The sequence below is a fragment of the Acomys russatus genome, chromosome 16 (genome assembly GCF_903995435.1).
Source record: "Acomys russatus chromosome 16, mAcoRus1.1, whole genome shotgun sequence".
Classification (NCBI taxonomy): domain Eukaryota; kingdom Metazoa; phylum Chordata; class Mammalia; order Rodentia; family Muridae; genus Acomys; species Acomys russatus.
Window position 1 is genome coordinate 47,278,522 of NC_067152.1, and position 22,378 is coordinate 47,300,899.

Genomic DNA, 22,378 nt, shown 5'->3' on the forward strand with positions numbered 1-22,378 from the left:
GCTACCGACTGGAGGAAGCACGGACTCTATTGGTCCCACTGTTTGTCCTCATCGTCACTCCATCTCTTAGTAACACTCTGCCTGGCCACTTGGGAGAATGTTGGCTGTACATTTCTCCTGGGTCAGAGTAATGATTACCATTTGTGGTCTCGTCCGTTGGTTTAAGTCCCTCCTGGCCTGTGACTAGCATGCCAGCAATCTAGGTCCAGACAACGACATCCTAACTTCAGAGGGAAGACATGACAGAGAGAGTTTGCTGCTCTTTATCCTCTACGAAAGGCTGCAATGTTAGGAAAACTCCCTCCCATAGGGACAAAATGGCTGCCTACATCGTCCACTGGCACACCAGGAAAGGCACCCGTTAGAACCTAATAGACCCAAATATATCAACAGGTAGACTCATTAGCTAGAGTGGTTCTACAGTATGACAGGGGCACTCTTGTTGGCTCTGTTTCTTAACAATTAAACTTTATTATACAACCCAACTAGCTTACACAAGAAGGAAAAAAGGTTAAAGGGACAAAAGAGTGAACCTTCCGGCATCCATTCCACGGGACAGGTCCTTAGGTGTCTCTCTGGCCCGCGTGCTGGTCCAGCCTGTTCGCTGCTCCACACGCGCACAAGCCCGGGCTGAACCTGTTGTTCTCTCCTCCCCACCTGCCTGAGTCACGTGGAATAGCCCAGGTGGGGTTCTCAGGTCTGCTTCCTGAATTCCAGGCCCAGGATGGCTCCATTCTGTCACAAGGTATTCACGGGGTGCCCCAAGGGTAAAGCCCGCCAAGACTGCTTCCACCTGTGACAAAGCTTAATCTTTCCCACACACTCTCGACCTGCTCTGTGTAAAATAAGAACCACTTGGAAATCATTAGAGATAATGACTGTGTGTTGCCACTGGGAAAGCAGGACTAACTTCTACCATCAGTTTTCCTCAGTTCATCCAAGATCTCCAACAGGTGGCTCAGACCACCCTTACCACTCCAGGGCCGTACAGACTCAGGGGCCACTATGGAACTACAAAACCAGTGAGGATTAGATTTACTAACAGCAGAGAAAGGCAGGATATAACATTGTTTCAGACACCAAGGTGTCAGAGGCACAGGCCTTTCCAGCCTGAACCACAAACCAACAAGCCAAACTCGTGACTACCACCCACGCCTTTCAATTAGTGCAGGGACAACCCTATAGGAAAAAAACCCCACCAGTCCCTGAGCTTGCCCCCAAGATCAGGCCACATAATCTCTCCAATCCTAGGCTATCGTGGAAAGCACCGCCCACCCCACCCCCCACCAAGAAACCCTGTGTTCTGATCAATTCTTAGCTGTGTCTTGCCTGATCAGAGGCTGCCAACTCTTCTGAGTTTTTCTCTTATGTGAGGTTTGATGTGCAGTGTGATTTTGTGTTTCTATATTTTTCGGATCATAAGACGCACTTTCCCCCCAAAAGTGGGAGGGGGAGAAATTGGGGTGCACCTTATGGTCTGATTGCGGTTTTTATTGTTTTTCTTGTTTTACTTCTGTGAAAACTGGGTGCATCTTATGATCAGGTGTGTCTTATAGTACGAAAAACTATGGCATTCCTTGGCTCCTGGCCACCAGGATGCCTTTCCCATCTGAGCTAAAATACTTACAGTACACCGGCTGTTCCCAGTGGTACAAAGTTGTGAGCAGGGCTTGGGTAAGGAAGTCCTGTGGACCTCGAGGCCTCTGTGGGTATTGTCTAGCTCCCCAAACAAAGTAGAAACGATGGCACACCTACGGAGAAGCCAGTCGATCTGGTAAAGGGTGAGGGGACCGTATGGCACACCTACAGAGAAGCCAGTCAGTCTGGTAAAGGGTGAGGGGACCGTATGGTAGGAGCACGGGGACAGAGAGTCAACGGTCCATAGCATCTTGGGCCCAGTTACTTTTCTTGAGGATGAGTTGATAGATGCTCAGTCCACCACCGCAGCCTAAGAGAGTTTCTCTGCGATTTCTCACTTCTAAAATTTTGTATAGCCCTGCCTCAAAGACTGGGGGAGTAGAGACAGAGCTGGAGCTGTGTCCTATAATCCTCTCTCTCTCTCTCTTGTAGCATCTATCTTACCCAGTCCTCACTTCTCAGGTCTCCATCCAGCTGTTCCCAGTCCTGCTGGACACTGTACAGCAGACCGGGGTGAAGGGTACCGCCTCTGCCAAGCTATACAGGTGGGCCTTTGGATGCTCCCTTTCTGAGCAACCACTGCAGCGGAATCAAGACCAAGGTAGCACACACAGGTAACAGATTGCTATGTCGAAGACAGGAAAACCTGATCCGACTAACATCCTCTGTGCTTGACTCCATCTTTGTCTTCTGACTCAGGGTGGAACCCTCTGGACACGTCCTTGCCTTTTTTGTCTTGGATGTGCTCAGCGTGGGGCCCCGATTTGGAACAGCACTTTCATGGCTCTCATTGCTTTAGGGCTGAAGGTCTGACTTCAGCCCCCCTCCCCCCAAGTGGTTGAGAGGACAGCCTCCTGCTGCACACTCAGAGTCTTTCTCTCCTCCAAAGACAGGACTTAAATGGGCTGATGATATTGTGGTAGATACAGGTCCCAGTGACAAATCCTTATTGCCAGCAGTTTACAGCCACCTCTGACAGCTGTGCTGAGTCACTAAGGTGAAGGTAGTCATTGTCTGCTGGGGTGAGCCAGCCCCGAGATCTCAGCTATGGACAGGAGGAGGGACGCCAAATCCAGGCATTGCTGTGTTTTATGCCTTTGTGAGACTGGAGCTGTAGTTTAGCAGAGGCTGGTTGGGCCTTATGGAAGACAGCATCAGCCAGGGGGACACAGTCTCCCGTCCTTTAACTGGTTATGGTCCCTGTTAGGGTCTGGGGGTGCTTTTTTATCTAGGAAAGAAGACACTACTAATATAGTGGAGTGAGTCTTTTTCTCAGCTATGAAATTTCAGGAAAGTAAAGGCTGCTAATGAGTGATAACTTCCTGTTGTATATCTAGAATTACTGTGCTATTCTGTAAGGGTGATTCCAGGTAGGTCAGATGCAGATTGAGTCCCTACCAGGTTCCTTGTAGGGACCAGGAAAGCTCTCAGTCAGCTGCCTGGGCTCTCAGGAGGGTGCTAATGCCTATGGCTTTCCCAGCTGTTTAGGTGGACTAGGCTTGGTGAGGAGTAGACAAATGCTCCTCGGGGCTCAGTGTCCACAGGCATCAAAGAGACACTAGTGTAAACTCCATCATCCTGAGGGTCTGGTAGTGTCACAACACTGAGTGTCTGTGGTCTACCATTCTTGTAGACAGAGATCTTCTTGCTGTAGTGTTTAGGGCTGAAAGGTCATAACCTCTGTGACCACTGCATAATTTGGGGTATTTGCATGTGTACACAAGATATACACTCACCTTTCTTTCGAGGAAAGTGGACAGACTTTGACTACCACAATTTTCTGATGCTTCAGGAACACACTGAGCATGAGACAGTGGCTGGTTGGAGACACTGCTCTTTCCTGACACAGCAGGGAGCATTCCCTGTACTTAGCCATGAGAATCAGGGGGCTAGGCCTTCCAGCTGGTGTCTATGTGCATGGGCCACTCAGCAGCACCCCAGATTATGGTCACTGTCATGCGGTGGCCCCACGTCATCCCACCCTGTCCTCTGAGTTTGTTTTTAATGCCTTTTCTCTTTGCCCAGTGTCCTCAGCTACTACAGTACCAGGCGCTCCCATAAACCTCTCTTGCCCCTCAGTTCTCGCCCCGGTGCTCAGCTTCTTTATGCCTTTTCCTGAGCCAGGCAGAACTCTCAGAACCTGATTTCACAGGCAGCTTCTGATATATGTCAGCTGTTCCAGGTCAAAAACCATGATACATAGGTGTGTGAATTGATTTTTTTAGATACAAGGTTTCTCTGTATACTCCTGGCTGTCCTGGAACTCATTCTGTAGACTAGGCTGGCCTAGAACTCAGAGACCCACCTGCCTTTGCCTTTCAAGTCCTGAAATTAAGGGTGTATATTATCACTGCCCAGCAACAGCTTGGTTCTTAATCATAGGTTTCTTTGTCTGGGCCTCTGTAGTCACTTGACTAACAACAACTAAGGTCTCACTTGTATGTCATTTCCATGTATGAATTTTGACGTAGCTGAACCTCTCCTATGGCCACGCCTTCTCCCCTGAGCGCTTCCTCAAGAGTCAAGTGCCCAGGCTGGAGAGGTGGCTCAGAGGTTAAGAGCACTGGCTATTCTTCCAGAGGTCCTGAGTTCAATTTCCAGCAACCACATGGTGGCTCACAACCATCTGTGATGGAATCTGATTCCCTTTTCTGGTATGCATGAAACCAGAGCACCCATATACATAAAGTAAATAAATAAATCTTAAAAAAAAAAAGAGTCAAGTGCCCACTGGCGGGGTCACTACAGCTTGCTGCCTCTCAGGCTGTGATCTTCCAGACACCACACACAACTGCCTGCACTTTTGTGCCCCATATTTACACACCTTAGGTTACACATTCGCGGTCCGCCTGGACTTGAATCTGGGCCTCTGGGCCTTGAGCCCCTTGCTCTGTGATTCTGAGGCCGGCCCCTGCCTCTAGGCAAGCCAGCTAAGACTCCCTCTCTCCTACTTTTCTCTGACTCACAGACAGCAAACCTGCTAGCAAATTAGGTTAGGGGGAGCTAGGTGAAGGTTGCTGAGTTGAGGCCTCTAGGCTGTTTCATGTCGTAATTACAGGTTACTCACTGCAGTTGCTAAATGTTAAATTACAAGCGTTGGCTCTCTGTGCATCATTTGACCACAATTATGATAATTATGTCCTTGCTAGAAGGTCAGCAGAGTGACCTCAGAGGAGGATACTAAGGTGACAGATGACTTGGAGGTTGGGGCTGAGCAGGGTACTGGGATGGGCGTTCTCATATGAACACCAAAGTGGGGCCATGGCTGGCTAACCTCAAAAATTTTTAATTCTGAAAGAAAACAGATTTTTTTCTAGGCGATTCTTTTCTTATCCATCTATCTATCCATCTATCTATCCATCTATCTATCTATCTATCGGCTTTATAGCCTGATCCCAGCCCTCTCCCTCCTCTCTTCCCAATCCCACCCTCACACCCCCCCTGCCCCTCCCCCTTCTTCTGAGAGAAGGGAAGTCCCCTAGGGGCACCAACCCACATGGCAGCTCAAGTCACACAGGACTAAGTGCATCCCCTCCCACTGAGGCCAGACAAGGCAGCCCAGCTAGGGGAAAGGGATCCAAAGGCAGGAAACCGAGTCAGAGGCAGCCCCTGCTCTGGCTGTTAGGGGCCTATATGAAGACCAAGCTGCACACCTGCTACATATGTGTAGGGGTCAGGGTCCAGCCATGCATGCTGTTTGGTTGGTGGTTCAGTCTCTGTGAGCCCCCATGGGCCCAGGTTGGTTGACTCTGGAGGTTTTCTTGTGGTGTCCTTGACTCCTCCGGCTCCCTCTAGTCTTCCTCCTACTCTCCACAAAACACCCGAGCTCTGCCTATTGTCTGGCTGTGGGTCTCTGCTTCTGTTTCTATCAGCTGCTGGGTGGAGCCTCTCAGAAGACAGCTCTGCTAGGCTCCTGTCTTCCAGCACAACAGAGTATCTTTAACAGTGTCAGGGGCTGGCTCTCTCCCATGGGTGGGTCTCAGGCTGGGCTAGGCATCGGTTTCTTCTAGGTGATTCTTTAGTGAGAGCCATTTTGTATAACAGAATAGTCACCAATATACAATGAAAACATCAAGATCTGGTGAAAGCCATCACTGTTGGCAGTCTGTTTTGTCTGTGGCACAGAGTCCCACTGCTGTGGGGAAACAGAGACTTCCCACTAATGTGCCTTCCATTAAAGGAGAGAGACACCTGAATCTTGCCTCTGAGAGGCTCTTACTACCAGCCCCCATCCAAGTATGAGATGCTATATGCTGACACTGGGAACCCTGTCTCACTCTGGGCATTGGAGCTGTCCTACTGTGGAAGTAACTGAGGTTCAAAAATGGGCCCTAACACTATTAGGTTGTGGAAACCATAACGTGGTATTGGTATCTAAGCCACATAGTCTCTATCACTCACAAGGGCCTATATGCTAAAGTTTAAAGAGGTTGAGAAGTGTCCAGTCCTGCAGAGCCTGCCCCCAGCATCTCCTTTCTATTGCTGGGTCCCATGAAATGTGCCAGCCCACACTTTGTGGCAGAAAATTGCTGGGGCCACACATAGACAGCTGATCCCGTACTTGTCACCCTGGCCTTCCCAGCCTCACATCTGACTAGCTACAGATGCTCCATCCAGGGGCTGCACTAGGAATTTGTCATAGATATTTGCATCAAACTCTGTACTGATACTGTAAGGAGCACTGTGGGGTCATCGAGAGAGATGCCGGTGACCTCTTTGGGTTTAGCCTATAACATGTTACCCGAGGCGTAGTCCCCTCCCCACTTGTCATGGATTATTCACACCAAGCTCTTTGCTTGAAGAACTTCTCAAAGGGCCTGTGGGAAACCTCAGAGAGTGTCCAGGCCCCTTTGGGTCAATGGCCAACCAACTCGGACCTAGGAGGAGAAGGAGACAGTGGTTGGTAGGCAACCTAACAGCCATGGCCTACTTCACTCTCCTGCCCCCAGGAGCCCTGTCTGTTGGGGGTGTCCTCTCCGCAGATGGCTTTGCTGCAGGGCAGTGGGCAGCACAGGCGTGAGGAGTCTATGGGATCCCAATTGCAGCTCTGAAAACAAGTTCTGCTGCCCTGTCCCACCCCATGCTAGCCAACGGGTCAGGGGGATGAGAGTGAGGAAATTACTGCATCCATGATCCTACAGGAAGATCAGGGGCCTGGAAGGCAGTAACAACAGCCTTGATGTCGTGTGGGGTTCTTGGAAGGACCCTGACAGGCAAACATTCATTCTTACTTTTCTGTTTTTAATTTAACTTTAAAAGTTTACATAAAAACTGAGCAGACAATAGAGAACTCTCAAATATCTACACCTTCCTCCCACCTTTCTTAGTATGTGCGTGGTAATCAATGAGCTACTATTGGCATTTTCATAAACTAAAGGCCAAAGTCCACACTCCAGCTCAACCTTGTGTTCCAGTTTTTTGACAAATGCACTCCCTGGGCCCCTGGTTAGTGACTGCAGGCCACTAGCTCTCAATGCCGGACACCACTGGACACCACTGCCACCTGCTTTCATGATGCTGTGGTCTGAGCCGCGACAAGCCATATAACCAAGATGGACGAGACCAGGCTGGTCACACACAAACATGCACATTCATTTGCTCTGCAGACTCCTTGGGAAGAGGGATTGCCATATGGAAAGTGGCTAGAGTTCACAGTGTGCAATTGGCACGTTCCTTTCCTCGCTGGCTTGGGGTTATCACCAGGCACATAAGTTTCTGTACACTGGCCCCCTGCAGGGACAGGGCAAGGCCTATATTCTAAGGGCCTGGGAGTTGATGGAGTAGGCCTTCAAGCTCTGGACGCACAGGTATGTCCTTGCACCATCAAACAGGGCCTTGACTTTCAAGGTGACGTCATTTTATATGCTGGGCAGGGTTCAAGTTCTGGGTGTTAGCTGGGCAGAAAGACCTGCTCAGTTGTAGGAGTGTTTTACACCGATTCTTAAACTGCAGTGTCTTTTCTGGCTCCCTGGGCCCTTCAGCTTTTCTCAGCGCTCTTTAGTGGCCTGGAATCCTCAGGTGGTGCTGCCTCTTCCTTTGTCCTTAAGACTTAGAAATCTGTCCCTCTCCTGATCTCAGTATGGTCACCACCCAATAAACTAGATTTCTAGGCCTCTCCTCACGGATCTGGGCACCCTGTTATCACCCATTTCCATCAGCTGCTTGAAATTCCTCCTGAAATGTACCCAGGTCAATTCCTCCCACCATTTGATGTCATTTGGGGTTTTGGAGCAAAGAAATGCTGCTTGGAGTGCTCGCCTCACCACCTTCTCCCTGCTTTTCCTGAGCTCAGCTCCAGGCCAGAGCGAGTGTCCCTCTACCTCCCCATTTCTGTCCTGCTCCTGTGTAACTCCTCTATTAAATGTTAGGGTACCCACGGTCTCCAAACGACTATCCAGAGAAGGAAGATGCGGGTAGAACAATCCTCCATCATTGCCAGACCAGCTCTTAGACGGTTATTGTGTGTTTCTGTTGGAGACCATGTGAGTTGTCAAACCTGGGAGTAGGAGAGATAGGACTGATGTGCAGAACGGATGACTGGAATGACGCTCAAGTCCCACGCTGCCCACGATTGTGCCCAGTGTGAAGAAGCAGCCAGCCTCTAGCCGCAGCTTCAAGAAGATAAAGTGCACGTTAGACACAGAGACCATGGGTCCCTTGGAAGTGTGGCCTGGGGAATTGCACACCCAAGGCCTTTCTGTAGGCTGGAGGATGCTCCAGAGCCTGACTTCGAAGAAGCTGCCAACTCTTACTAACGGCAGAGCCTGTCTTTCTCTACCAAGGCAAATTCTGAATTTGGCGAGGGGTAAGGGAGGGTGCCAGGAACTCCAAGAAGCCACCGCGGGTGGGTTGTGAGGGTCATTCGACAATAAGCCCCTGAAGCACTAGAGAGGCCACTAAGATGCACTGAGAGGCCAGCCACTTAGGCTGTCTCGAGGATGGAATCTGGCTACAGGTAGGAGCTCGGCTTGACTCAATAAACACTCACTCGCGAGTCTCAGGTTTCTTCAACTTCAGTGCAGCCCGGTACAGTTCCCCCAGGCCCCTAGGCATCCCCATCCCCACAGCTTCTGTGCTGCTTTTTGAGCCCTCCTCCCGAACCTTCCAGTCCTTCCTGCGCGCTCCCTTCTGCAACGTCTTCGTTTGTTCCACACACTTTCCAGCGTCCTATGCCGCGAGATGCCGCCCACGGGGTATCTGCGGCGTGACACCAAGGGCGTTCCAGGCCGGAGCTGGCAGGACGCAGAGCTGTGAGCTGGCGCGCTGGGCGGAACTGCTAGCCCGGGCTGAAGGCCAGGCAGGGGCGGAGCTCGGACGGGGGCTGGACGGCCTCACGGTTCCGCCCCCCAGCTGAGCCAGACCGGGGTCCGGGAACTTGCCAGCTCAGAGGTTCTAGTAGCAGCCGGCGCGCTTCTCTGGTTGCAGCTTGGGCGGCTCCGGCGGCTCCTGTGGTGGGCGAGCCGGGATGGGCGGTGGACGCGCGACGTGATCAGCCTGCACGCGGAACCACGCCACCGCCGGCCGCACCATCTCAAGAGTCTGCTCTGTGGGTGCGGGCGCGCACCGGACGCTGACCCGGCCAGAGCATGCGGGGTGCGGGGTGGGCGGCCCGGAGGCGCGTCGGGCAGCAGTGGCCACGGTCCCCCGACCCTGGGCCGGGCCCGCCCCCGTCGCCGCCGCCACCGCTGCTGCTGTTGCTGCTGCTACTGCTGCTGCTGGGCGGCGCGAGCGCACAGTACTCCAGCGATTTGTGCAGCTGGAAGGGGAGGTGAGTCTTGCCGGCGATTCCAGTGTGGACCTCCTGGACCCGGCCAGGGGCCCCAGACTGCGAGATGCAGAGCTGCTGGTGGTGGCGCGGTAGAGACTGCTATGCTGGCCAAGTTCGGTGATTCCCCCCCCCCGCCCCGCCCCAGCCCTGGTTTCAGAACAAAAGAGTTGGCTGCATCTGGGTCCCAGCTCAGAGGATGCCTACTCTCCGCGCGCGTATCATTGCCCTAGTGGGTTTCCTGAGCTCCTTGGGCTGCGGGTTCGGTCCTCCCAACGGTTGGGATTTCTGACCCCTGCGGAAAGATCGGGCATGTGCACACTGAGAAGGTCCAAATGAGACCCGTATTGGCTGCAGTACCAGCCGTGTCTGTGGGGCAACGAGAAGGGGTCTACACCTGTCTGCAGCCTACGTAGGGTAGAGCCTGCTCCGTGAAGGTCAAGCCGCCCTTGGCAGCCTGGTGTGGGGTTCCCGTGACACCCCCTTCTCGTTCCTACCAGCGGTGACAGCCAAGGACTTTTGTTGTTGTTTTAACTGAAGTGTGGCCCGTGGAAAGGAGCACAAGTCACAAGTGTGCGCGGGCGGGGTGCCTGAGGAGTCTTAGCAACTTTGGGCACTGAGGGCACGCCAGGCACAGCGGCCGGCCCCCTGTTTTGCAGAGCCAGTTTTATTCGCTACAAGTTGCCAATTCAGCGGTTTGCCTAGCGCGCTGCGCTGCTGCTGCTGCTGCTGCTGCTGCTGCGGGTCTCCGCTGAAAACGTGGGCTGGGACAGCAGTGGGGGTCGGGTGTGGCTCATACCTCAGGCGGGGTGCCTGCGGAGGCGGGGGGGAGGCGCGGGGGAACAGGGGGGCGTATTCGATCTGGTCTGATGCACACAAACTCCAAAGTAGAGGGTTTGGGGGGGGGGAGGGCAATGTGTGTGATGGGTGATTTTGGTGAAGAGGGTTTTCTGAGAAGGGTGGATGTTGAGCGGTGCCCCGGATTTGCGTAAGCAGGGGCACTATTGGTTATCTTGTACACTTACAGTGCCTAACTTTCTGAGGAAACCACAGAGACCAAAATCAACCCTCATTAAGACTCCTGATAGAGTGCTTGGACTGGAAGATTGAGCGCTGCCTTCTTAGAGCTCTCTCCTTTAAGGGAGTTTGAGCGTTCTCTCTCCCAGAAACCCCTTCTGACTGGCAAGAGCAGGAGCAGGGAGTCGGTAGAACTTAGGGCAGACAGGGGCAAATGGGATCTGCGGGAGGACCGGCCTCGGGGAGCGCTGGCGCCGTCCACAGGGCTGGCCCTGCGCCTGTGATGCTGCCTTCTTACTGCGCTGCCCTTCGCGATGGTAATTAGCTCTCCGCTCACAACCTGCTCTGCTGAATCGGTGTACTCTAACCTCAGGTCTTGGGGTGCCCTGGCCCAGCAACCAAAACCAGAAATCGAACTCTTGCCTCCGAATGAGGTTTCCAGACATTTGCCTTTCTTCCAGGTTCCCGGAAGACTTGTGTGCCTGAAAGACCCCCTGCCCCTGAGCCCAGTGATCTGTGGTGAGGGTTGGTCTTCTCCCAGCCAGTGAGGGGTTGAGCAGAGACAAACTGAAAGACACCTTATTTCTGTTGGGTCCACATGCTTTCTTTACAGTCCAGTGGAACCAGGTGACGACCACGTGCTGCATGTGACTACTGGGGTGGCAGCCCTCAAACTGGAGTCTGGGCTTTGAGAGCTGGCTACCTGTGCCCTTGGGCTCCCTCTCTCCCCTGCCCACCTCCAGAGCCAGGCCAACGGCCTCCAAATATGTGTGAGCAGTGGACAGTGTCCAGTAACTGGACATCCTTGTACCTACTTGGTCCTTCTCCCCTATCACTGCCAGCTCATTCTTACTCTGGGATTTCCTTGAGGGCCGCTTTGTCAGGGCACAGCCTGGCAGAGGACAGCCGAAGGCATCTGGTAGCTGAAGGCAGGTCAGTGGGATTGGGAGAACACATAAGACTCTCTTGTAGCTGGTGCAGTGGTGCACACCTGTAATCCCAGCATTTGGGAGGCGGAAGTGGGCGGGTCGCTGTGAGTTCGAGGCCAGCCTGGTCTACAAAATGTGTCCAGGACAGCCAGTGCTACGCAGAGAAACCCTGTCTCAAAACTGCCCCCCAAAGGACTCTCTGGTGTTATAGCCACTCCGCAACTTATAAGTCACCTCACAAATCAGTTGACTACGGCCCAGCATGCTGGTATGCTAGTGTTTATGTCTTTTTTTTTTTTTTTTTTTTTCAAGCAGTCTAGAACAAATCCTTGGGTGAAGCAAGCCTCAAAATGTTGGATTCTGCTGTCTCAAAAAGACCCCTCCCCCCAAAAAAGTTGATTTTTGGCCTCCAGTAGGAAGGGGGTTGTTCTCCACAGCACTAGCCACTCGGTTTAACTCACGTGGACTCCAGGTGTTTCCAGGGAATGAAGTTGGACATTTTGCTTTCCTTGTTGATTAGCCAGTGCCGTAAAGGTGAACCATAAACTTTCTCACAGTTATCAGCAGGAACATGGCAGGTGTGGTCACACCTGGGCTGTCCTGCAAAGTAGGAAATGAAAGGCAAAAACAGCAGAGCCTTTTGGTTTCTCTTGGATCCAAAACCCTTCTAGAGACTCCTGTCTTGTTCCAGTAGCTGTGGGTATGAACAGGGCCCTGCTTACATCAGCAAATCCTCATGCCAATCTGGAATGTGTGCGTTGTCTCACGAGGCTATCCAAATGTGTGTTCATCTGGGTAGTGGGCCCTGCTGATTGAAGAAAAAAGAAAGAAAGAAAGAAAGAAAGAAAGAAAGAATTGTGCCGGTGATATGTCATAGAGGTATAGCGCTTGTCCAGCATGTGCAAGGCATAGTGTTGCTTCTCTAGACACACACACAGACACACACACACCATTTATTCAGTTTAATCTATGGTCAGAGTTTTGTCTGTATTATGACCTCACAGGATTGGAACTCAGCTGCTTTGCTTTGTGTGGCTGGTGTATCACCTGCGGCTTATGAAGATGATAAAGTCCTGTTGATCGATGGTCATTAGACTGCGCTTTCATTTATGGCCATTTGAAATGGGTTAGGCTGCTAGGTATTCTAGTGAGAACCTGTATAGCTTGTCTTGACATCATTAAAAAATCTGTCTAGTCCTAAGCTGAGGGACCCTTTGCTTTAGTTCCTACTTGTCTAAACATGGGCCGTGCACATTGCGCTAGTTTTGATGTGAAAGCTCCTGAATCAGTCATATTCTTCTTGGTCGGAATATTTCAGGAGAGTGTGTGTGAGGGAACAGCATTCTTGCTTGTCCTGGGGTGGACACATAATTCTTCCCTTAGCTAGTGAGGCCTGATGGGAGGTGAGCTAACAGGTACCTCACCTCTGTGGGTCCTTCCTAATTAAGTGGAGTGGCTGCTGGGATGGCAGTCCCCAGTCTGGGCACTGTGGGCTGGCCGCTTGTTCCCTGCGGTCCCTTCTGTTCCTGCCTAGGTTGTGGGTGGAGGATGGTCTTCCCCCTATCCACCTGTGCTGGGCTGAGGCTCGGGTGCACTGAGGCCCACAGAGCCTGGTAGTAAGACCTCCACCCTCTTGATCCTCAGGAAGCAAAACCTCGTGCTGGGTGCTACTCATCATTTAGTCTAATTTTCACATAATGCTATAATTATGCCCGTTCCTACATAGGTGTCAGATGAACTTGTGTGAATTTTATTGACTCTTAATTTGTAAGTGTATTCTACATGTGTGTCTTGGGTAGTGCCTGCTCGCTGGCTGTTCTGGCTCAGGGCCTTGTGGGGGTGGGAAACAGGTCAGGAGGGGTTCACCCACAATGCTTTTCTCTGATGTGGTCTGCGGGGTGACTGATAGTCTTAAACTGCTGCAGCCCTTGTGTACAGAATGAGGTTTTGGGGGCCGGAAGCATGAGTCACTAATAGTAAAGGGTGCCATGTGTTAGCCATTTTCTCCTTTGCAGAAAAGCTTTCTGGCAACTCGTTCAGGCTAGGTTCTGGATACAGCCTTTTTTATTTTGCATAAAAATCCTAAGAATGTGGGTGAACCTGCCTGAGATCTGATCAGAACCAAACTCATGCAGTAGAAGCCTAAGCTGAAGCCACTGGTTCCTTCCAGACCACGATGGTTATGACGTAACCTCAGCAACAGGCTGACTTTTGCTTTAGAGTTTGAGCAGGAGAAACTGCTGCATTTTCAGCAGCTTCAGGTTTTCGAAAACAATGCCAGCTCACAAGGACGCGGCATACAACATGCATCCTTTCACTTGGCACTTGTGAGGCCAAATTATTACTTTAGGAATCCCATCCAAAGGTTTTCTTGTTCTTCAAACCTGTCCCTTCCCTCTGCCTCAGGGGTGGCGCCTTTGTCCTTGTAATGAATCCTGCTCTAATGGCTCTTGGGTTTATTATTAAAAATATGATTGGCGATATAAAACTTTAGGCTTGAAAATGAATAAAAAAAAAAACCCGGTTAGATCATCGGCTTACGGAAAAGGGAAATCTCTTATTCCCTGTGGCCAGCTCCTCCAGTGATTTGAAAGCTGCTCTCTGGAGTGTTATTGCATGTGTAGTGGACTCATGGCATCTCTGTACACAAGGGTTATCCTCACCTTTTACTCCCCTGAGTGGCTTGAAACCTTGGCTGGTGCAGTGGTCCTCCTGATGGTCTGCTGTGCTCCAAGTCTTGGGATACCCAGGTCATTCTTGGCTGTAATTTCCTGGTGCCGTTTCCTTGCCTAAGGAACTAAAACTCTGGTGACCTGGGGTGCAGCATGGGGGTTATGGGGAGTTTGGGGAGCCAGAGTGGCCTGTACCCTCAGAGCTGAGCCTTGCTCAGCTTTACGCTTGGAGTGTGAGGGGAGTGTGAGTGGCTCCCGAGTGAGGCCCTATGTGTGGTGATCCATATGGGACCCTTGCTCTGAGGTCCTGGCTGACTCTGTCCCCTCTTCCCACAGTGGGCTGACTCGCGAGGCACACAGCAAGGAGGTGGAGCAAGTGTACCTGCGTTGCTCAGCAGGCTCTGTGGAGTGGATGTACCCAACTGGGGCGCTCATTGTTAACCTACGGCCCAACACCTTCTCACCTGCCCAGAACCTGACTGTGTGCATCAAGCCTTTCAGAGACTCCTCTGGGGCCAATATTTATTTGGAAAAAACTGGAGAACTGAGACTGTTGGTGCGGGACATCAGTGGTGAACCTGGCCAGGTGCAGTGCTTCAGCCTAGAGCAAGGAGGCCTGTTTGTGGAGGCAACACCTCAGCAGGACATCAGCAGGAGGACCACAGGCTTCCAGTATGAGCTGATGCGTGGCCAGAGGGCCCTGGACCTGCGTGTGGTTTCTGGTGAGTACCCTGTGCAGGGCTAGCATGGGCTAGCTAGCCTGTCCTGCCGCTTTCTCTCAGGTAACAGCAGAGGTTCACCTAGACACACTAGTTTTTTCTTACCCTCTCCCGAGTTCACCTCTGCGAAACAGTCCTATGTCTATGGCTTTAATGTGTCACGCTTGTCCCTTGAGCCCTTTGTCCTACTGAGCAACTGCAAGGTGGAAGAGTATTGGGCCTTAAAACTAAACGCAGGCTTTTCATCCAAGACCCCGTTTAAGAAGGCTTTTGTTTGTGGTGTGCCTTCAGGACCCTGGAGCTTCTTGACTTGAGGGAAGTGTGGGATGGTAGGGGTCTGTGTTCCCTGAGGATAGTTTATGGTTCCGGCCCATAAACGACTGTTTATAACTCATTTGAGATGGAGCTTCTACCCTTCCACCTGTCCTCAGGTTTGTGTTGTCTGCCATAGCCTTGAAATAGTTTTGAGTAGGGAGCAGAACAGCTGTGATATCCCAGAGGCCTTTGAGGATAAATTCTAGGGTTGAAAAAACCACATAGGGCCCCTAGGGAGAACACAGATGACCTAGCTCCATCTCCACAAGATAGAGCCAGGAGCCGGATGGAGAGTCTTCTGCACGGAGATGCCAGCAAGGACCTGGGTAGGGTCTGAGACTGAGAAAGGGAGGTGTGTAGCCAGCTGCCTGCTGGGAACTGGGGTAGGTCAGCCTGGGAGGAGCTCCCTACTGGGACAGAATGGCAGCCCCAGGAACCAGCAGTGTCAGCTTTGGATAGTGATTGATGATGAGGCTCTGGCACACAGTCTTCCACCACCGGGTGAAGGCCAGATGAGGTGACACGTGTGCCTAATAACAGAAGCTGTAGGCTTGGCTTTGTTTCTGTCTGTTTCTTTCTTTTGTTTTGATACAAGCAGATGGTTCTCTGTGTGACAGACAAATCGCATGAGTGATTGTGGCTTTCTGGTGGGTGGTAGAGAGATGTCAGCTTCAGGAGCCGACATCAGGGCAAGGCAGGTCTCGGCTCTTGTGCTGGGATCCAGCAGGGTTATCTTTCTTCGGTCATAGACAAGGGAGATTGATGGATCCCAAAGCTGCCCTCTTTCCTCTCTCTCTGCCTACTGCCTCTAGGTCCATACTCTCAGGCTAAGGGAAGGAGACCTGTAGAGGTCAGTTGAGTGGCGTGAGGTTCTCCTGGGGTTTCAGGAAGGCAGTAGCCCTGGCATAGGGATTTAGCTGTAGTCTTACATTCAGTACTCTGTGCACCTTTCAGGCCACAGAATCTCAGACAAGGCCATGTCCCAGGTATGCCATGCTAGTCTACTGCCCAGATTTTACTGTTTGAGCCCCAGGATAATGTTCCCCCATTATCCTAAAACATACACCTGCTTGGCCCTGGAGGTCTGTGAAATCAAACCTGCAGTGACTTTGCACACCTTGCCAGTGCTCAGAACAGACTGTGGTGGCCACGAGTTTTGGCCCAACCCTAGCATTGCCTGAAAACAGGCATAGCAACCTGTATTACTTAGAGCTGGTTACCAACCACCCTTCCTAGGAGCACCACCTGAGTGCAAGGGTTGAGATGGTCTCAACCTGGATATTTGGCTTTCTTGGGGGAAAGGAGGCTCCTGAGCTGTTAGTGCCTAAGAAACAGGTGGGTATATAACGTGCAATGTTGGTGCAGGTGGTTGCCCTGCTCAGATTGAGCTAGCTCCCAAGTCTCTAGGGTCAGTGGCAGGGTGTCTCTCCTTTCCCACTCTGGCCTTGGTGCCGGTTCAGAAAAGAGATAGAAGCCAGAGGTAAGGCAGTGTTCGCAAGGGAAGGAAGAGCACATCTGACCCAGATGGTTGTGCCAGAGGCAGACAGGCCCTTAGATGAGTCTGTTCTCATTTGTGCTGACTCAGGAGAGCAGTGGCGACAGGGGTGCACGGGAGAGTGTGTGAGTGTGAATCTCTGTGGGAACCGCACACGTGCGTGTGAGCCTCGCTCAGAAAGGAGAGAGCCTGCTGTTGCTTCAGGGTCCGTCCACCAGAGCATTTACAGTGTTAGCTTCATGTCCACTCAGGTTGTACAGTTGGCTTATGAGCTGCATCAAAACGGAAGAGACCAGAGAAGGCTATAGTGCTGTTCTAGGGGCATAAATGGGTCATCTGAGAGGTGACCCCAGCACCTGGGATGCTGGATTTGGCTGCCCGCCCTGCATCTGCTGCCCCTGTGGCCTTGCTCAGGATATCTGGGCAGTGGCACTACCTCTGATGCTTAGGGAAATCTGGCAGAATAGTAAAGGCTCTGCATCTGACTACAGATAAAATTCCATCTGGAGGCTGACCTCTGTTGGCCCAGCTATGTAGGAGAAATGACTGTGGGGTGACCCGAAAGTGAGATTCTGTCTGGGCCAGTGGGCAGGTACGGCTGGGGTGAGTCCTGGCTCCATTCCATCCTGCCGGGTTCATGACCTTGGCTATAGCTGTAGAGATCTAGGAGAGGTTAAGTGCAGGGGTTGGTGGCAACAGAGACATTTCAGACACACAGCTGAAGAGGTGGGCATCAGGGTTCTTGTCACTGCCACTGCTGTTGCTGGCTCACAGGGCTCACAGGCAGATTGCTCATCTCCTCCTGCTTGTTGTGGAGAGGCTGGAGAAGCTGTGTGGAGCCCCGCTGCCCAGGCTCATTTGGTAGACTCAGAGTTTGGGCATGGCCCTGGTGGTGTGAGGGTTGAAGGCTGTGTCGCTTTTGTTTGTTTTGTTGATGCAGGGTCTCTCTATTATGTAGCTTTGGCCCTCCTGGAACTTTCTATGTAGATCAGGCTGTCCTCAAACTCCGCAGAGATATCCTGCCTCTGCCTCTAGAGTGCCAGGGTTAAAGATGTGGGCCACCATGCCCAGCTGTGGTCATGTCTTGACGTGGAAAGAATTATCATGCCCTGGAAGCTAAGGAACAAAGGGCTTGTTCTTTGGAGCTCTGCAGCTTCTGGTCAGTTTCTGCTTTGCTGGTTTCTCAGGCCACTGTAATTACCTCGCATGATTCTTTGTCATCTTAACCCTCTGTCAACCTTGGATAAAGAAGGGTGTGGTCTTCACTCACCTCCTTGCTAGGATGAAGGGTTCGGAGAACCCTTGGGCCTTTGTCCTTCTGGTGGCACCTGGTGGAGGTGATCACTAAGGGAGGGTAGGCACGAGCTCCTGTTAAACCACTGCACCTGCCGCCTGTCACAAGGTGTACGGGGACCTCAGAGGGCTTTGGTGTGTAAGGTTTTTGCTTTGGAACCATCTGTGTCATGCTGGCAGTCTTCATTAGGCAGTGCTGCCCACGTACCAGTTGGTCTGGCTTACGAGTTCTGCAGGCCCTTCCAGCATCCAGCTATTCTTGCCCATGTTCGCTCTCCTTCCTTTCCTCCCTTCTGGCCCCTGTGCCTAGGTTGAGCCCCTCACCTGAGTCTTCAGGTGTCCCCAGGAGGCTCCCTTAGATCCTGGGTTGGGTTTTGTTTTTTTGTGTTTTGTTTTTCCCCTCATTTGATTCCTTTTATGCACTTTTCCTGCCTGATTTCCAAAGTGGCCCCCAGGAGATGTGATGCTGGCATTTGCGACCAGCATATTTTATAGCTGATAATGAATTTGAGTCTGATTAATAATTCTTTCTAGATTGAGGTTCCTGACAGCCACATTGAGTTTCTGCAAAAGTAAAGGTCAGAGTTAGACCTTCTGAACCTAATGTTTCCTAAAATGTTTAGGCCCTGAGGTCTCCTGTACTGACAGGCCCTGTCTGTGCTCCAGATCAGACCAATCCACTTCTGCCCACATCCAGTCTGAGCCACTGGTTCCTGTCAGAATGAGGATGAACAGCATGCCACAGAAGCCACACACTTCAGCAGCTTCAGAGTTGAGGTTCAGGTGACCCCCAATAGTGGGGGCTGTGGTGACCCACGCAAATATTGCAGGAAGGAAAAGGGCTGCAGGGCAACCAGCGTTGAAGGGGGATATTCAAGGGACCAGCAAGCTGCAGCTCCCAGGACTCTGGCTACATCCAGGCCTCCTCAGCAGAAGTCTCTGGAGTGTGAGGCTGGCGTGGGGTGGGAGCGCTTGCTTTTCTGATGGGCTGTGGTGATGCCATCAGGTTGAACTTGTTCTGCGGCTTCTCCTTTTTCTGATAACTAAACAGAAGCAAAAGTGCTGGCAGGTGAATGGGTGGGTGAGTCAGCAAGTGCTGAGGCTGGGAGGCGCCCTACCCCCCCTCTTTCTGGGGCAGGACCAAAGGATAGGGCCCCAGACACACCCAGCCCAAGGGTCCATAGAGAGCTGTGCTTGATTAGGGTACTGTAAACTCCAGGGCTTTGTCTCTATTTACTCCTTCAGGACCTCATAAGGCTTCCCTGAACTTCTGTTGGCCTGGGAACACTTGGCCTGCTTGCCTTCCGCCCACATGAGTGCTGTCTGGGTTCCCTTGGGGCCAAGTCACAGGCACTTAGGGTCAGGCTGTGTGGCCTCCAGGCATGTGGACAGCACTGGCTTCTTCCAGGACCAAGGAGCCTGAAGACAAGGGCTGCCTCGAAGCCTTTGTGGGGCCATGGCCCCAGAGAAATTTGTCTGATATTTCATACCACAGGGTTTCTGTTTATTTGGAGAACTTGGACCCAGGTGGGAAACTGAGGACCAAGCCCCGAGACATAATTTACAGCCAATAACAAGTTTCCATCTTCCCGAATCTACTCTGAGTGACCTGTGGAGAAGCTGCTGAGCCAAAGTTCCTGTTCCACACCAAGGGAAGTGGGACGAAGGGCAGGAGATGGCTATCGCTGGAGAAGTGGGTTGTCTAAGTGGCTGACCAGTGAGGGAGTTCATTCTGAGAGCACATGTACCTCTGGGCTCTCTGTAGGATGCCAGACCCCAGGCTTTGGGTGCCTGAAGTCTGAGTCCTATAAAGAGGACTCGTTTGATGGGCTCTTACAGTTTTTAATCTGTCCCAAGGCTCGGCGAGGCCTGGAGTAGGGGCTGCTGATGTCCAGCCCAGGACCCCACGCCCACAGCAGATAGCTTTTCCCAATCACACCCACTCTCCCACATTCAAGCCAACATTCCCTTTGTAGATGCTTGGCCTCACTTCTTGTAAGAAACGTCTAGGGCAGATGGGCTGAGCGAGCTTCTCCTTTGGGCCTGTTCTCTGGGGAGTAGACACCATGTTGCACGGGGCGGGGTGGGGGTGGGGGCTGCTTTCTATTGAGATGCCCGCGTCATCTTGAGTGAGTGTGGAAGCTGGTAAGGGTACGGTTTCAGTTCGCCTCGGGGTTGTGACAGGCCTGTAAGAGCAGTTGTTTTTTTTATTGTTGCTGTTTTGTTTTTAAACAAGTAGAGGCGTTGCTTATCTGGAACTACACTAATGAAGTAAACAGGGGTGGCGTGAGCTCTTCTCTTTGTCTGGACTCGTGTTACTGTGGCTGCAGCATGAGTTAGGAGGGCCAATGGTCACTTGGAAGTGATGTCGGTTTTCTGCCTCCTGCCGCGTTGGTCACCTCCATGGTAGTTAGCCGGACGTCTCCCCATGACTTTGTCTCATTCTAACACGCATCCTCAAATGCAGGCCAGACAGGCAGGCAGGCAGGCAGGCCTTTTGTGTTCTGCAGTGTCCAGGTGGGGAGGGTTTGTGACTAACCAGTGCAGCCTGGGCTGCATCACCATCCTGTTCTTTCCTCCCCAGCCCCATGCCGGCCTTGCAGTGACACGGAGGTCCTTCTTGCCGTCTGCGTCAGTGACTTTGGTAAGTCTGTTTCTGCGGTTGTCTTTCCGGGTCTGAGGGCTTTCCCAAGTCCTCTTTCATGTGTGTGTATATGGGGCGGGTGGGGAGGTGTTGCTCACGCTGCCTCACCCTGGAGTCACAGGGAGCAGTGCACTGTGTGCACTAAGGTGAGCGTGCTCACCATGCACACAGGCCAGAGTTTGGGCTTGCATTCTAGGCGTGTCAGTGTATTCCCACTGTGTACAGCAGCCCCACAACCTCCTGGGGACCCTGGAAGTCCTTCAGTTCCCAATAAATTTTTAGAAGTGTTCTGGAAACAGTTCAGAGGGCAGCCTGGTGTGTCCCTGTGCCAGCCCCAGCACAGGGCTCTACCCATTCCTCATCCGGGTGGTGGGGGTCAGGGGTGCTTTCTAAGGGTTGCTCCCTGTCAGAATATTTACATAGTGGTCTTTTTGGGCGAAGACCAGGGGTGGTCCTTGCTGAACGGCTGCCATAATAGTGCCTGCATTCAGCTGGGGCCCAGCTGGCTCTGTTCAAACCTTCATCGGAATGTGAAGGACTGTCACTTGGTAGAATCTTGACTCTGTTGCTCTGCTCTCTAGGCTGTACCCGTACAATACGAGTCATCTCCCTGTCCCCTCCCCTCGCAACATTCTTGTCCTTTGAGCTGCACAGTGACACCAGAACTGCAGAGCATTTTGCTTATTTTCTTGTTGTCACCTGAAGAGCTGTGTAGCTGGTGCTCAGTGGCTTACCGTTGCCTGGTAGTGTCAGTGTCAGGGGCTGCGGCTCACCACTGCGCTCTCCACAGGCTGTCGGGTAACTAGAGTAGGTTCAGGTCCAGTTCTAATGCCTTTGACAGCCGGGGATGAGGCCAGGGTGACAGGATCATTGCTGGCCTTGCTGACCTCTGTCTCCTCCTTCCACAGTGGTCCGAGGCTTCATCCAGGATGTCACCCATGTGCCAGAGCAGCAAGTGTCAGTCATCCACCTGCGGGTGAGCAGGCTCTACCGGCAGAAGAACAGGGTCTTCCAGCCTGCTCCTGAGGGCAGTGGCCACTGGCTGGGCCGTGTCACAACACTGCTGCAGTGTGGAGTACGGCCAGGACATGGGGAATTCCTCTTCACTGGACATGTGCACTTTGGGGAGGCCCAGCTTGGATGTGCCCCGCGCTTCAGTGACTTTCAAAGGGTGTACAGGAGTGCAGAGGAGAGGGCCATCAACCCCTGTGAAATCAACGTGGAGTGACTTGCAAGGGTGACAGAGTATGGCTCTCCCTCAGATGAGCCACAGTTTGTGGTCTCAGTCACTCTATCAAATCCTGATAGAGGCTGCAGGCTGGTGGCATGGGCCCAGCCTGGTGCTTGAACTGGGAAGCTACACGCTGCTCTGACCCCAATAGGGCCCAGCCAAGGACTCTCTGACCCATTCATTGGAAATGCTGTAAAATGCAAACTAAGTTATTATATTTTTTTGTAAAAGATGTGTTGGTGTGCCATTTAATAATGTGTTTATTTTTAGCCATTGCATTTGGCCTGATATATTAGTGAGGACAAGGTTGTGGGCACAATGATGGCCCTGGGGCTTCCATGGTTACCACTCAACCTTGTTATTCTTGTGAAGGAAATGTGTAAATCAAACACTTTTTTTTCCCCACTCATTTTGTTTTCTATTTTAAAAGACCATCTTTGCCGTTGAGAACCTTCCCAGACTATACGAAGGCTGCTTCCAATCCAGGGAATAAAAACCAGGATCTGAGCACAATATTACATCCATCCATCTTAATCCATGAGATAGGTGCCTGTGTGGAGCCACCTCTGCTCAGCTGCGGCCCTGATAAGACCTCCTGCTCACTGGCCAGCTCTAGGCAGTGCTGCCTGGCTGTAGGCATGTGCCCCCTCCCTGCTCACT

General features: G+C 52.1%; 1 protein-coding gene across 1 annotated transcript; it reads left to right on the forward strand.

The window, feature by feature from the left end:
* The first annotated feature begins 9,090 nt into the window (after positions 1–9,090).
* Positions 9,091–21,948, forward strand: Metrnl (meteorin like, glial cell differentiation regulator). Its single transcript, XM_051159271.1, has 4 exons — positions 9,091–9,406; positions 14,358–14,743; positions 20,428–20,487; positions 21,396–21,948. The coding sequence occupies exons 1-4, from the start codon at positions 9,225–9,227 to the stop codon at positions 21,713–21,715; spliced, it is 948 nt and encodes a 315-aa protein (XP_051015228.1). The 5' UTR covers positions 9,091–9,224; the 3' UTR covers positions 21,716–21,948.
* Positions 21,949–22,378: the final 430 nt, after the last annotated feature.